This window comes from Anas platyrhynchos, chromosome 5 (genome assembly GCF_047663525.1).
Source record: "Anas platyrhynchos isolate ZD024472 breed Pekin duck chromosome 5, IASCAAS_PekinDuck_T2T, whole genome shotgun sequence".
NCBI classification, from domain to species: domain Eukaryota; kingdom Metazoa; phylum Chordata; class Aves; order Anseriformes; family Anatidae; genus Anas; species Anas platyrhynchos.
The window spans coordinates 11,642,090-11,656,400 of record NC_092591.1 but is presented as its reverse complement, the minus strand read 5'-3'; the positions used below and the strand labels follow the sequence as shown (position 1 = coordinate 11,656,400).

General features: G+C 35.0%; 1 protein-coding gene across 3 annotated transcripts in view; it reads left to right on the top strand.

The window, feature by feature from the left end:
• The window catches only part of PPP2R5C (protein phosphatase 2 regulatory subunit B'gamma), an 81,743-nt gene extending 71,198 nt beyond the window's left edge, over window positions 1-10,545 (top strand). For all 3 annotated transcript variants that reach the window (XM_027458159.3, XM_005020728.6, XM_027458161.3), the window contains 4 exons: window positions 115-216; window positions 2,240-2,312; window positions 4,654-4,770; window positions 7,627-10,545. In XM_027458159.3, coding sequence (XP_027313960.1) covers window positions 115-216; window positions 2,240-2,312; window positions 4,654-4,770; window positions 7,627-7,758 — 424 coding nt within the window. In that variant the 3' untranslated portion in view covers window positions 7,759-10,545. The remainder of the gene's footprint in view (window positions 1-114; window positions 217-2,239; window positions 2,313-4,653; window positions 4,771-7,626) is intronic.
• Window positions 10,546-14,311: the final 3,766 nt, after the last annotated feature.

The window sequence follows — 14,311 nt, the reverse complement described above, 5'->3', positions numbered from 1 at the left end:
TGAAATGATGTAATTTTCCAGTTATGTAGGCTATTGGCTTCTGTTGACCAGAAAAAAAAAATAGATTTCAAAGTTTAAAGTACTCTGAGTTTCAACCAGAAGTTTTACTTATAGGACAATACATGGCTTGATATACAATGCTCTGAAACTCTTCATGGAGATGAACCAAAAACTGTTCGATGACTGCACACAGCAATTTAAAGCAGAAAAACTGAAGTAAGTTTTCATGTCAGTGTGTCTGTCTGTTCTTGAATAATTTGTTCAGAGTGCTTTAGCTCTGAAAAACTGTCTCTCTACTGGGAAGTTGTGCCCGTTTGATTACAGTACAAGTCTCAAAATTCACTTGGTGAAATTTCTCATATATGAACTCTTTAAAATCTTCAGAATAGGGTGCTTCATGTAGTCTTTGCTGCAAATCACCATCTTCCTGATGAAAAGTAATTTTTTGGAGAAAGATGCTGCTAATCCTGGAGCCCAGTGTAAAAGATCTCTTGAACAGCTTAGTTTACATCCTATGCTTACTTCAGCATGCTTTATTTACCCAGTGTTGTTTTCTCTCATGTTACCACTCGGTTCTTCCCAAAACACTTTTTGTGTATTTTCAGCATTGCATTGTGTGCACATGTGCATGTTTTCCTAGAAATTCTCCAAGACAAAGTTGTCACTTTTTTGTAATACATTATTTGCCAGAAGAATCCTGATGAGTTTAGTGCATTCCTGCATAGGCCAGTGAAACGGCAGGGAATTGGAAGCTAGAACTTTTCTGGTTTATGCCCAAAAGCGTGGCTAAATCTTATGATCATAATGTCACTTATCTTCTGTTCTTCTTTTTCCCACTGGACATAATTTTGAGTCCCAGAAGTCAAATCTATTAATCACTCAGTGCTTATTTTAGAAACTGGGGAGCATAGTTAGAAAGACAGTATTGAAAATACATCAATTTGAATTTCATTTTTAATTTCAAAGTGACCAAGGATTCCCTTAAGTAATGTTTCCAATTATAAACCTATATTAAAACAGTATACTGGAAGTAATATACATTTCTAATGTGGATTAACTTGCCCAAATTTTGAGGGTGTTTATTACGATTTCAGTAGAAATAAGCTTGTAGTATAGTATAAATTTTTTAAAATACATATCAAAATGTGATCACTACTTTTTTGTTTTTAAAAGAACAAAGACTATACATTTCTCTCTTCACTTACAGCGAATAAGTAGAATCAATTTTAAATCAGAAGGCAGTCTTTTCTCCTTTCTTCTTTGTTTTAGGCCTGTTGGCTTTTTTGGTTGTTTTGAGGGGTTGGTTTTTTGTTGTTGCTGTTTGGTTGGTGGTTGATTGTTTGTGTTGTTTGTTTGGGTTTTTTTTTGTGGTGTTTCACTTGAATGTGACCAAAGGCAAGCAGAGTATTAAGGGTTACATTAAAGCAAAATAAAATCCCTCACTGCACCACAGTTTAGATGGGATGGGCATTCTTCTACCCCACTCCAAACTTAGCTTAATGAAAAGTTGGAGACAAATTGTGTGTAGACTTGTTTTTAAGTATGGATCATCAGTATTTTGAAGTCTGAAAGCCTTTTTCAAGCACTCTTTAGCTAAAAGCCCTTTTAAACTCTGCCACATTGCAAACATGTGTGTTCTAGGCTCTGCATGAAGTTGATTATCTATTAGAATGGGGAAAAACAATTTTTAGTATTTAAATTACATCAGGCATAAATCACAGAACCATAGAATATCCCAAGTTGGAAGGGACCCCTTTAGATCATCAAGTCCAACTCCTGAATAAAGAATCAAACCTTTTATCTTCTTTTTGGTGTTCAATACAAAATATCCCTGGGTGTTTTATTTCAAATTATCACCTAAAGCAGTTGGGCTGACAATAAGAATCCCTGCCTTTTATATATTCAAAAGTTAAAATGCTTCCACGTAGACCAAAACTTTTGAGTTGTAACCATTTTAACACAGTTAAAGACTAACTGGTGTCAGTCAGTTTGTTGCTTTCATGAGAGCATTGGTGTTCTTGGTTTTGTTTCCTTTTAATGTTGTTTTTAGATCATGGGGTATTGCTATAATGCAAATTGTCCTGTCAACAGTAAGTGGTGTTTTGAGTGGTAAGCTGAAACAAGCATAGACAAATAATTTGTTCTGGTGAAATTTTTCATATTTAAGAAAATGTATGCAAGTTGTGATACAAGATTCACCAAGCTTTTGCTATTTTTGCTTTTAAACTTTTTTTTTCAGAGAGAAGCTAAAATTGAAGGAACGGGAAGAAGCATGGGTTAAAATAGAAAATCTAGCCAAATCAAATCCCCAGGTATTTAGAAAAGATTAACATAACATGTTCATGTTTAAATACTTTAGTTTTGTTAAATATCAGCGGGGGAAACAGGTCTGACTGATCATGGAAATAAAGCAATTTCACTAATTGTATTATGAAAGATATACAATAAAAGTACTTTTAAAATTTGTAACCTTTCTCTTGTGCAAGTAATTATTTAAAAAGAAAAAAAAGTTTCTGAAAAATATGATGTGAAGTACTTTTTCCTTTTCTTACAATAGGAAATATACTGTATTGCGGTTTGAAAAGTTATTGTGCAAAATTATGGAAAATATAGAGATGCCATAAGTGGTTTCTCTTGAAAAGCTGTTTTGCAAACAATATATTACAAAAGAGATCTTTCTGCAAACTGTGAGTTACGACTGGTCAGTTTTCCTCTGTGTCAAATGGATTAAAGTAATATTGTACATTCTTGTCTGCTGCATTTGTTTTCATGTTTGCAATGGGCTGGTCTTCTGATGGACCTGCACGTCAGGTTCTTGCTAAAAGGGAAAGCATCCTGTCAGGCATTTGTCAAAGTAACTTAACATTATTGAAATTTTGATAAAGAAAGGTTCCTTTAGACTACTTATTTTGAGATCATGGGATGGTTCAACCTGGTTTTCCCCCCACTTACCCACCCTCCCATTGCTTGGGGAATGCTGCTATATTTATTTTTTTCTGAAAGATCATTTTTCTTTATCTCAACCATGCTGATTTGCTGCTATGAGGAAAAAAATGTTTCAATTACTTCGCAGCAAGAAACTTACTGTACTGTGTCTTTGCAACTCAGAGTTTAAGTGGTGGAAGATTGAGTAATGGTACTATATGAATGGCAGCAGGACACTTTATGATCTCAGTGCTATTTTAAAACAAATTATGGGGTCATCTTTTTTTTCAAAGGAGAAGGAATTTCAAAAATGTTTATTTCCTCTTGTGGCATTTCTCAGGGAACTACTATTAGTGTGCTCAAATAAAAAAAAAATGTTCCAATCATTTGGTACCACTATTGACAACAGATCAGTTAAATGAATTTAAAAACTACGTGTAATGAAAGTAGCACTTGTTTTTCAGTGACAGAACATTCTCTAATCAGATAGTCCATACAAAAGCCCTGGTTGAAGAGTGTTTGATATACACGGTCACTTGCTAGCACAAACGGTGGCATGTCTGACTAAAGAAGTGGGTAGACTTGTGGTAGTAAAATGTACAGTACTGCAGAGTAAAATTGCTTTTCTTCCCAATTAACTTGGTAACTCAGTACATTTTCTGAAACTGGTAAGCACAACGTTGTATACATTATATTCCGAATAGTAGTTTTGAAGAGAGCTGATAATTGCAAGCAATTAAAATATGATTAATTTGAACACTGAGTGCTCCACTGAATAAAGAATTGACATAGGTGTCTAGGTGCTTCTAGCATACTCTGTAATGGATTTTAGCAGTTCCACTTCCCACCATGAATTTCTATTAATGTTTACTTTGTCTATTTACTGACAATTCTCGTTCAGAGCTATTCCTTACTCTACATGGCACAAGAATACATTTTAAGGTTTTTAGATCTTGATAAATAATTTGTTAAATCCTTGCTGTCAGTGTCATGCATTATGTTATGGGTACACTTAGATACTAAAATATTTTTGAAGAAAAATGGTTGAGAAAGTGCGTGTGTGTTCATAAATGAGTTTTGGTTTAAAGACCACATCTCATCTGAATTAAAATAGAACTTAAGCTATTGATAAACCATTGAGATTGCAGTATTTTGATTTAGTTTACAGCAAACTTTAGATACTATACAGCTGTTTTCATAGCTTTTTTTTAATTCACAAAATACTTGAATGGCTGCTTTATCAAACTTTTTTGTCTTAAGCAAGTATTTGATTTTGAAATTATTTTACATCTGTATTAGCCAAATTGTGTTTTTAACAGTATATTTTCTTTACAAATATAAAATTGCACCAGCAAGTTAAATCATTGTGTTTAGGTTGCTACACTGCTCATAAATCACTAGAGAATGTATAAATAGGGTTTCAGTTACCAGAATAGAACATCGATACTGGCAAAATCTGAATATATTTTCAAATTCAGTCTCAGATAAAACATATTTTTCATATTCTGACTGTATTTTTCAACAGGACATTTCTGCCAAAATGAAAGTATTGGAGTTCCATTTTTCTCCATCTTTCATGTGCACTTGGGAGGAAATTTATTACTTGGTACCTAGAAGCATAAGATATTGAAGTTAATCTCAATTGTAACATTCAAGTGCTCTAAATCACGCTTAGTTTTTAGGTATTACTACTAAAAATGACTATTTTAACACTTTGCATTTTATTAGTACCCAACATATAGTGACACGAGTTTGATGAACAGTCCTGTTGCAATGGAAACAGATGGGCCTTTAATTGAAGATTTGCAGATGCTGAAAAAGACAGTGAAAGAAGAGGCTTGTCAGGTAAAGCTATGTGAAAATAATAAAGCACTCGTTACAAATTGAATTAGCAACTCTGCCAGATTTATAATTTATTCTTAATTTTATTTACTTGGTTAATCCTATAAATGAATTTGAGTTACATTTTCATCTCTCACTGTTGTCTCCTAAAGTAATAAACTTCATTAGAGCTGCTACTTTAAAGTGATACTGTAGCAGCAAGGAATAGATTATTATATACAGTTATGCCTGTGGATCTGCTGTATGGGTCTCTTTAGATAGTTCTGCAAATATTTTGTTTCCTTTCAACTTAGAAACAGCTGTCTGAGTCATGGCAGAAACAAAGGCTATGCTTTAAGGATAATTAAAAATATGGCTAAAATCCAGTGTTCTCTATATACCAGTTTTGTTTATTTAAAAAAAATCATGTTTAAAATAGTCAGATTCTAACAATGATGCTTCTTTTGTCTGTTATTCAGAGCCTTCTTTTTGGCTAAAGCTACTATGTTCTGACAAAATTTATGAAGTGTCCACCATAAAACTTGCCTTGCCTACACATAGGCTGTTTTCCTCAATCCACCATCTGTCATGTTCCATTACCTAGTAAAAGGCAGAGTCTGAAGGCCATTCCAATTGTCATTAGCTTATGGTTAGTGATCTTCAGGACTTTTTTATATTCAATTAAGTGGAATAAGAGTCCTGACATTAAAACTAGACATTTGGAGAACTATTTGAACTAGGAGCTAATGGAAGATGGTGAAATAACAGGGAGTACTGCAATATCACTAAGATGTCTGGTAGAATGTCAGTAGTATGAATAAATCTATATCCAGCAATTTTTGAGACTAGAGAAGTGATCTCAATGAGTGGCTGAGATAGGAGATAAATTCTGTTTAACAAAAGTATCAGACAAGGAATTTAATAAAAATAAGCATATGGTGAGCGTAACGTTCCACATTAATTTTGTAGAATTCATTAATTAATTAAAATTATATTTATGTATTATCGTATTTTATGTATTATAAGAAATATGGCATTTTGCATCCAGTAGATTGAAGTTAAAAAATACATATATATGCACAAATACATATGTGTATTATACATGTATATCTATATATATACACACACATATATATGCCTCAAAGTTATGCTCTGTGACAGCTGGCTTTTAAACAGCCACTTCTGGAGTGGATTGCAGTGAAGCTAATGGAAAAGAAACAAACTGTAAAAATAAATAAAATTCCAAAACTTAGTTTAGAGCTGTTGAAGTGTTCTTTAACCATCACTCCAAGTGCATGCTTTCCTGCTTTTCTATGTTCAGAAAGTGTGCAAGAGGTAAATGAGATTTTTCAAAGATAAAGATCCTGTCTTAGCAGAGCTAATGGGATGTTTTGAAGCAGGAGTTATTATTAACAGAAACTTAGAGATAACTCTGAGAAGTATAAAGCAAGAGGATTGGTAAGTGGCTCGCTAGAGAGGGAAAAAGATTGATTAAGGTTTAGGGCACTGTAGATAGCAGGCTAAATGCAGGTAGGATTCTTAAATTTATGAGCGGACACTGTAGAGAACTACATATCCCTTGCTAAGTACTATCAGAAATTGATGTTAAAACGATCCACAAGAGTTACCAGTTTAAAGTCAAAAGCAAAATCTAGTGTTTTTAAAATCAAACTTGAGAAGTGAGAACTATGTCAAGATCTATCCAGTTTCAGGGAAAATAAGGCTTTGTCAGAGGTTTGGAATATAGCAGAGTGTCAGTATTGAAGAGGTGCTGCTAGAATGGCTGAGGAAAGTAGAACAGCTTTTCTTCTGTACTGGACTACAGCTTCTATACTGGACTCTGGTAAAGCTGAATTTGACCACCACATACTACTAACTTCGTGAACATGCTAGTGAAACAAAGGCAAAGTAAAAGCTGCTCAGTTTTTATATGGGCCTTTCTGGTTTTTGAGCCCTTTTATAGGGCTGTTGGGGAACAAAGGAAGAAAAAAAGAGAATAAATGGTTGCTTTTCTGTGTGAGAAGAACCAAACAGCAGCATGCCAGATTTATTATGTAATGTTCACTGTACCTGAGAAAGAGGGGGAGAAATGTGAGGTGACACCACTTGCAGATTGCAGTTGTATGGGTTAAATGAAATTGTATGGGGTGAGAAAGTGCAGACCTAACTGAGCTTGGATGTATGGGGCAGTGTAACAGATGGGGAAGGGAGGAGTGTGGGGGGTGGATGAGAATATCTGTAGAAAATCAGTCTCCTTTCTCAGTCATCTTGTTAGGTTTGCGTTCATGCAGACAGCTCAGACTTTGAGGATAATTTGTTAAAGAACATGAATTAACATCAGTGATCTAACAGCTGAATTAGGGTAGATGAGAAGGACATGAGGACCGTATGAAGGCATTATTATTCAGTTTTATGATACTTTGACAGGAATATTGTTTGGTTTTGACAGAGCATCAGTACTCTAACACAGGAGAACCTTAAATTTTCAGATATGTGAATGGTGCAAGTAAACAAGCATGGAAGAAACTAAGATCATTTATCTAGGATGTAGAGAAACACAAAATGAAAAATAGTACAAGGAGAGGACTTTTTTGTTTTAAGGAAGGTTATAATCAAGGGACAATCATAGTAGTAACACAAATGCTAGCAGCTCTTGTTTCTTTTTTTTTTTAATTGTATTTTCTTAGTAAAAAGAAATTGTTTCAAGACTTGAGACTGGATAGCTGGTGGAATAAACAGGAGACAGTAAAAAACTTTTTCTTATCCTTTTTTGTTTCAGTCCCTGAAAGGAAAGTGAACATTCTGATATGAAAGAAATATTTTAAAATAATTGTTCAATAATTAATATTTTTGGTTAACTTTGTTCCATTTTGATTTCAGGCACAGAAAGATCAGAAAAAAGATCGTCCTCTCGTGCGACGCAAGTCAGAACTGCCTCAGGATATCTATACCATGAAAGCCTTGGAATCACATTGCAGAGCTGATGAATTAATATCACATGATGGGCATTAAACTATTTACAGTGAAATATTATTTTGAAGGAAAAGTTGTTTTTGTTTTTTTTTCTGGACTCAGTTCTACAGTAGAACTTACTTTTTTGTGCCATACCAATCAGTTACACACAAAGTCAAAGCTTTCTTCAACCCAGTTCTGTAGGCAATAACTTAATAGAGTATGCAGCTCAAGATTAGTAGTTCAAACAATGGTAAATTACCCAATTCCAAATGCAGAATGTCGGGTTGACTATAATCAAGTGGACACAATTTCCTGGAGGTGTTATCATAGTACCAGCTAGCTGATAACGTAGTTTTTTATCTTCATATTTGAGAAGAGCATTCTATGAACTATTTCCACCTAAAGAAATGAATGACCAATCGTTGGTACTGATGATAAATGTGTATTTTCAAAAGCAAAATTATTTCAGATTTAATTAATAAACTTTTTGTAGGATTTCTCAACTTTATAGTTGTTTCCACGTTATTGCTGTCTTGTAATATACCAGCAGTTTTGAAAATACACAATTGTTCTTTCATACTATAAAACATGGCTTACAAACTGATAACTTTCACGACAATCCTCAATCATGATTTCTTTCTAAGAATTATGTAATTTTTTTCTCCTTTACTTAGGATAAAGATATAGATCTATATATTCCATGTCCTAATACTTTATGTATATTTAAAGCCATATTTTCCAGTCTCTAGTATATAATACGGCACCAGTATTTGAGATAAGAACTGGTAAAAGAATTTTTCCTAAAATGAAAATTTGTTTACGATGACTGGGAATAGATTGAATATAAAATTTCATTTTAATTTTTTTTCCAAGTCAATAAAATACTCTTTCACTGTTTTCTCCCTTATCTGAGCTTTTAATACTCAGCATTTTTCTTGGGCTCTAGGAGTTCAGTATTCCATGGCAGATATTGTGTGTCATTTCAGCTGCATCAGTTTTTATCTGAAAGATGAACGTAGCCTTTCAGGAAACAAAACATTACAAGCTTGTGTAATTAAGTAAAATGAGAAAAAGAACAGACCCTTGAATTCCATTCTGCTTCTTTTTTAAGAGTCTAAGAGCTGAGGGGATAGTGACCATAATTTTACCGTGAAAATATTTTTTGTTGTAGTTGTAAAGAGCATATTTGCTGCAAATACACCTCACAAGTGAACTGAAAATGCATCTGAATTGCTGATGATCTTCAAATGCTGCTATATATTCCACAAGATTACTTGCATGTAATGAGCTTTTTGTTGTAGATGGAAAAGCACGGGAGGAAAATCTCTTTTAAAATATAGTGCTTTGTCTTCAATATTTGATTTCTCTCAGGGTGGCCAGTATTTTGACTTACTTATCCTGCTTACAAGCTGTTTGAAATGTGTTCTGCTATTCTAAGTGGGTGGTTAGTTTCTTTTGTCTCTGGCAGTAACATGATATAACTATGTTTAATGTCTTGATGCATAAAGAGATAAAAACGTGGCTTCTTTAAAAATAGTTTTGTTTTATTTTTTAAGGAAGTATAACGTCTCCTGCATCCATGAAAATATTGCGCAAAGCAGACATTCATAGTAACCTTGTGCAGATGTAGTGCCTGCTGTTTGTTGGTTGCATTTAACATACAATTTCCAATATTTGTTACGTTGTCTATTGGAAGAAAATTGTCGGTGGTAAACATTGGCTTACAACAACTAAATTTAAAGACCAACCCAACCTTTAAGTGGAACGTCCACTGCGTCTGAAAACATTTCCTGTAAAACTTGAAAAAGAATATGCTTTACCATTAGGATAAACTATATTAAAAGAAGTTTAAAGATGCCTTCTCCTTTTGAGGGAAAAAGGGTGCTTTTTTAATTGTGTAAAGCAATGTCTATGTATTTTGATATACCATTGTTTGAACTTCCATCTTTAGCTGGTAGATTATCAGTTACCTTTGATTTTGGGTGTTCAGTATGTTTGTGCAAGAGGTTGCTGAAAGGAATTATTCTTATGTTACCCAAGGGAAAAAAAAATGTATATCAATGTTTGATTGATTGTGTGATGCTCAACGTATAAGAACATCTTTCACTGTCTAGATTTAATTTCTGTTCTTTATTGAAGATAAACACTCACCAAAAAGGGAAATGTTTAGAGACTTAAATTTCACCATAAATTCGTATTTGAAGTTTGGGCCACTGGACATTTGTTTAGGCACATTCCAAATCTATTACCACTAATGGTTTAGGATGTTTATTATCAATATTTATATACTTATAACCCTTTATTAAACCATTCTAAAACTAATATATCCAAAATAAAAATTTTAAAAAAGTAGAATTTTGGTGACTGTTGTTCTTCATAAAGTTCTATGTTTGACACCTTTTCCTGTTCTCCAAAATTACACCTGTACATCAGGAATGTCAAAAGTAATATTACAAGTGTCTTTTTAGTGTGGCTTTAGTATGGCTTCATTTTAATATTGTACATACATTGTACCTTGTTTTATGGTAATAAGTAATAAAAATGTAGACTTCATATTTTGTACAGAATCGTCCTATGTACAGAATAAAAAGTTCCTAGAAACAGCAAAAATAGGTAAGTGGAACAATTATTTTTCATTAGACAATTTCTGTAACACTGTTAGTGGAATGTTAAGTTCAAATGTACCTACATATTTTTTAACATTTTGTAATTCAATTTTTTGTTCTGGCATTGTTTCTGAAGAACTTCATACACCTGCCATTTAATATGCTTTTATCTAATTTTAAAACAAAACAACAAAAAAGTGGTGTATTATATGGACAAATAAAGAACATGTGAATTTTACTTGCTCATCATGAAACTAAATTTAGCTCAGGGCCTTTGGGGGTGTGTTCAGATTATAGTTTGCAGAATTAGCTATGTGAATTAAAGAAAAAAATAATTTCAGAAGTTTCACAAAACACCCTAATCCTAAAAAAAAAAAAAAAAAACAGGAATTTTGTGGGAATATTATTAATAAAGGTATAGGGGCTAATATATGTTCAATAGAAAAAGCAAACTTAGCTTCTAGAATAGGTATCGGTACTGAAAATAAATTGATAAATTTCCAGTCCACACATACAAAAAAACATTTTATAGTATAACGTTTTCCCATGTAGCACTTATATTGACAGGCTTCAAACAAAGTAGCCATAAAGGATTATGGTGTGGGTAGGTGATGAGTGGTCAGATGGCAAGGACATAAGAAAAGATCTTTTTTTTTTTTTTCCCCTTTGGAACCCCCAAAAGTCTCCAAAAGAACTAAGGTAATAGCTCACATAAAGCTTGACTTTCAAATTGGGGGGGGGGGGGGAGAGATTGGTTGGGATTTTTTGTTTTGTGTTTTGAATGCTAATACAAATCTGTTCAGGCTTTTTGCTTGTTACAGTTTTCTGTTTGGGTGGTTTGGGATGCAGGGATGGGAGTGGAGTTGGTTTTGTTTGTTTCTGGGGGGATTTTCTTTTTCCAGAGGCCCAAGATCAATATCTGACTATTGAGTTACAAATGTAACATTCAGTCCAAAGAACTCTGCTAATAACCTACTCATTTTGGAGACACCTAAATTCAGTAGCCACCTCCCTGTGAAGTCTTTGTGTGTCTAAAGAAGTCGAGTTTTCTGCATGAGCTAAAACTCATCACATGCAGTCCCAAACTTAATCATAAATCAAAACACTAGATACTGAAACAAGTGATGATTCAGTCATTCATTCTGTTTACAAAATTAGGATCAAATATCTTTCAAAATACAACAGTAGCTACTGTTTTAAAATAGTGGTGGTTCTGACCTTTTTTTTGCTATACAAATACACTTGAGTCGCGATCATGTTCAGGAAGTGGGAGAGGAGGAACTAACCATTTTTGTCTATGGGAATTAAACTTCAGGGCTTTGACCAACAACTTTTTTTTTTTTTTTTTTTTTTTTGACATTGCTAGCTTGGTAAGGCTTTTTAGAAGCAGAAAGGTAGGTGCAAGTGTGGCATAGATACACTTGCGTTTGGAGGCTTGTTTTACTCTCTGAAAACTGCTCTAGTACCTTGGAAAGACTACTTCCAGGATTCCAGTTCATGGGGAGGGTTGGCTTGGATCCTGGTATGGACCATCCGCCTGAAAGTGGAACGCTTTTCCTCCTAGAATCTTATCCTTCCTGTGCATAATAATTGTGGAGGCTCAGACTGCATATAGCTAATTAAGAAATGCCATTCTAATTACCATATCCCTGTCTCCCTGGATTATAGTTTATTTTAAATGATGAGACTTGGCTTGAGCTGCCTTTACCTTATGAAGTAAAACTTTGATGTAGTTAAATACTGTGTGTGAAAAATTTCCCAAGGGGGAATTTACTGTGGAGCGAAGGATGATGATGCATTATTCCTTCATCACATAATTGGAGAGCAGCATGACTGCAGCTGCTTTTCCCTGAACAGATTCATATTGGGACTGCATTCACTCCCGCACAAGGAGAGGATTACACACACAAAATGTGAAGTTTCAGAGGCTTCCACCATAGGATTTTGAGTGGAAAAGGCTTCCACTGTTTTAATATAAAGAGAAGAGAGCATTCACATAATTTGCTTCAAGTTATTTTAGGCATTTTTGTGGACCAGAAGACCGCAGGAGCATTCATGCCTGTGTGAAGGTCTTGCCATAATAATAGATCATGCTTTTTACTAGTACCCTGCCTGGAGAAGTCTTTCTCTGTGTTTTTGATACTTTCTCTGTGTTTTGATGAATATCCAAGAAAAGGATATTCATAGTCAACTTGAGATAGATCAAGGGGAAATGATTTTTCACTCTAATTGAGCCTATTCTTCCCATAGATTTTACTTGAACCTGAGAAGCTGTGCAAAAAAAAAAAAAAAGTTTATCTTTGACACTTTGTTATCAAAGTCCTATACATTTGTTCTTCATTATAGTCTTGTCACAGAATATTTTTGTATGTGCTTTTTCTAAGTAATGTAAGACTTGCTGGTTTTTCTTTTTTTTTTTTTTTTTTTTTTTTTTGACACTCTCTGTGATTCAGCAGTAGTGGATATAATTACCTGGATTCTTATTTTTCATCTCTGCCAAGTTACACTTGGGCTGGGCTGTTCAGTTAACGTATTTTCTAGATGCATGGCCTGAACTGACGTATACTATGCAGAGATGAGTAGTAAATGGTTATTCTCCCCCCTGGGAAGCAGCCAGGCAGAATGAAAATAGGAGGGTATTTTATTAAATACTTAACTCAGTAACTGTGTTCCTTAAATAGGACATTCAACTGACTTAAGTACCTATGACTATTTTTTTTCATCAAAAATAAAAATTTACCTTTCTAACAAAAAGGGTTTGGGGGGTGAAAATTTAAATGGTTTTGATCAGTTTTGGTTGGATCATCTGTATCACTTCTGGTGCTTGTATGTGAAAACTGGTTGCTGAATTGATCATTTTCCTTCCAGAGAAGAAAGGTTTGAGATTTGTATTACTTCAGAAATCACTGGTTTTCCGAGATACACTGGGTTCCGAAGCCACTTAGGAGCGTACTGAGCATATGCGTGTTTTGGGGGGTTGAAACAGAGAAGCTGGGGTATGCGGCTGGGCTTTCTGGACACATCTGAACAGATCCTGAGTGTGAGGGTCTCTGTGCACATTGATTTGCCTCAGTGACCACCTAGGGAAATGCATGAGGAGTTCTGAGAGAATTTTATTTTCTCTTTGGGGGTTTCCCCTTCACCACAGGAACAAGAAGTGGAGTTTTCAGTCTGTGGTCACCCAGTGCCTCCAATGTGCTTTGTTGGGGCCTGGGGAGTTGCTCTGGACCTTGACTGCTACCTCCCGTCTCTCAGGCATGTTCTCCTTTGGTTTTCTGTTTGCTAAACCAGCAGCAGCTGTGAGCCAGGACCAGGCAAGGGAAGAGACTACACTGGGCAAGGAGGAACAGGATTGTCCATCTTTGTGGCAGTGAGCTGGATTCATCTGATAACTTAGGCAAGCAGTGGTAAAGGAAGATTAAGGTTTTTCAAAAATGAAATTCAGAAAAAAGTCTTGTTCATCAGTGTGTTTATTTGGTATTCTGTCCTATGCTTTTGGGAAACTGTCTGGCACTACAATCTGGATTAGTGGTTCAGATACAGGGTCCAGAGGAGTCCCATGAGGATGAGCACCTCTCCTATGAAGAAATACTGAGACAGGTGGGGTTATTTAGTCTAGAGGAGAGGAGGCTCGAGGAAGACTTCATTGTGACTTTCCTGTACTTAGAAGGGGTCTACTGGGCAGCTGGGGAGGGACCCTTTATGCGGGAATGTAGTGATAGGACAAGGGCTAAGGGCTTCTTATCTCATCTAAACCTAAAAGAAGAAATTCATGAAGGTGGTTTATCACTGGCACAAGTGGACAGCCATCCCTGGGGCTGTTTAAGGCCAGGTTGGATGGGGCTCGGAGCAACCTCATCTAGGGGGTGGGATCCCTGCCTATGGCAGAGGGTTGGAAGTGGGTCATCCCTCAGGTCGCTTCTATTCTATTTGGACACCTCAGAGTCCAGGTGAACCAGGGGCAGTACAGGCTCCTTTCTCATTTTCCCTTCCCTTGCCCTCGC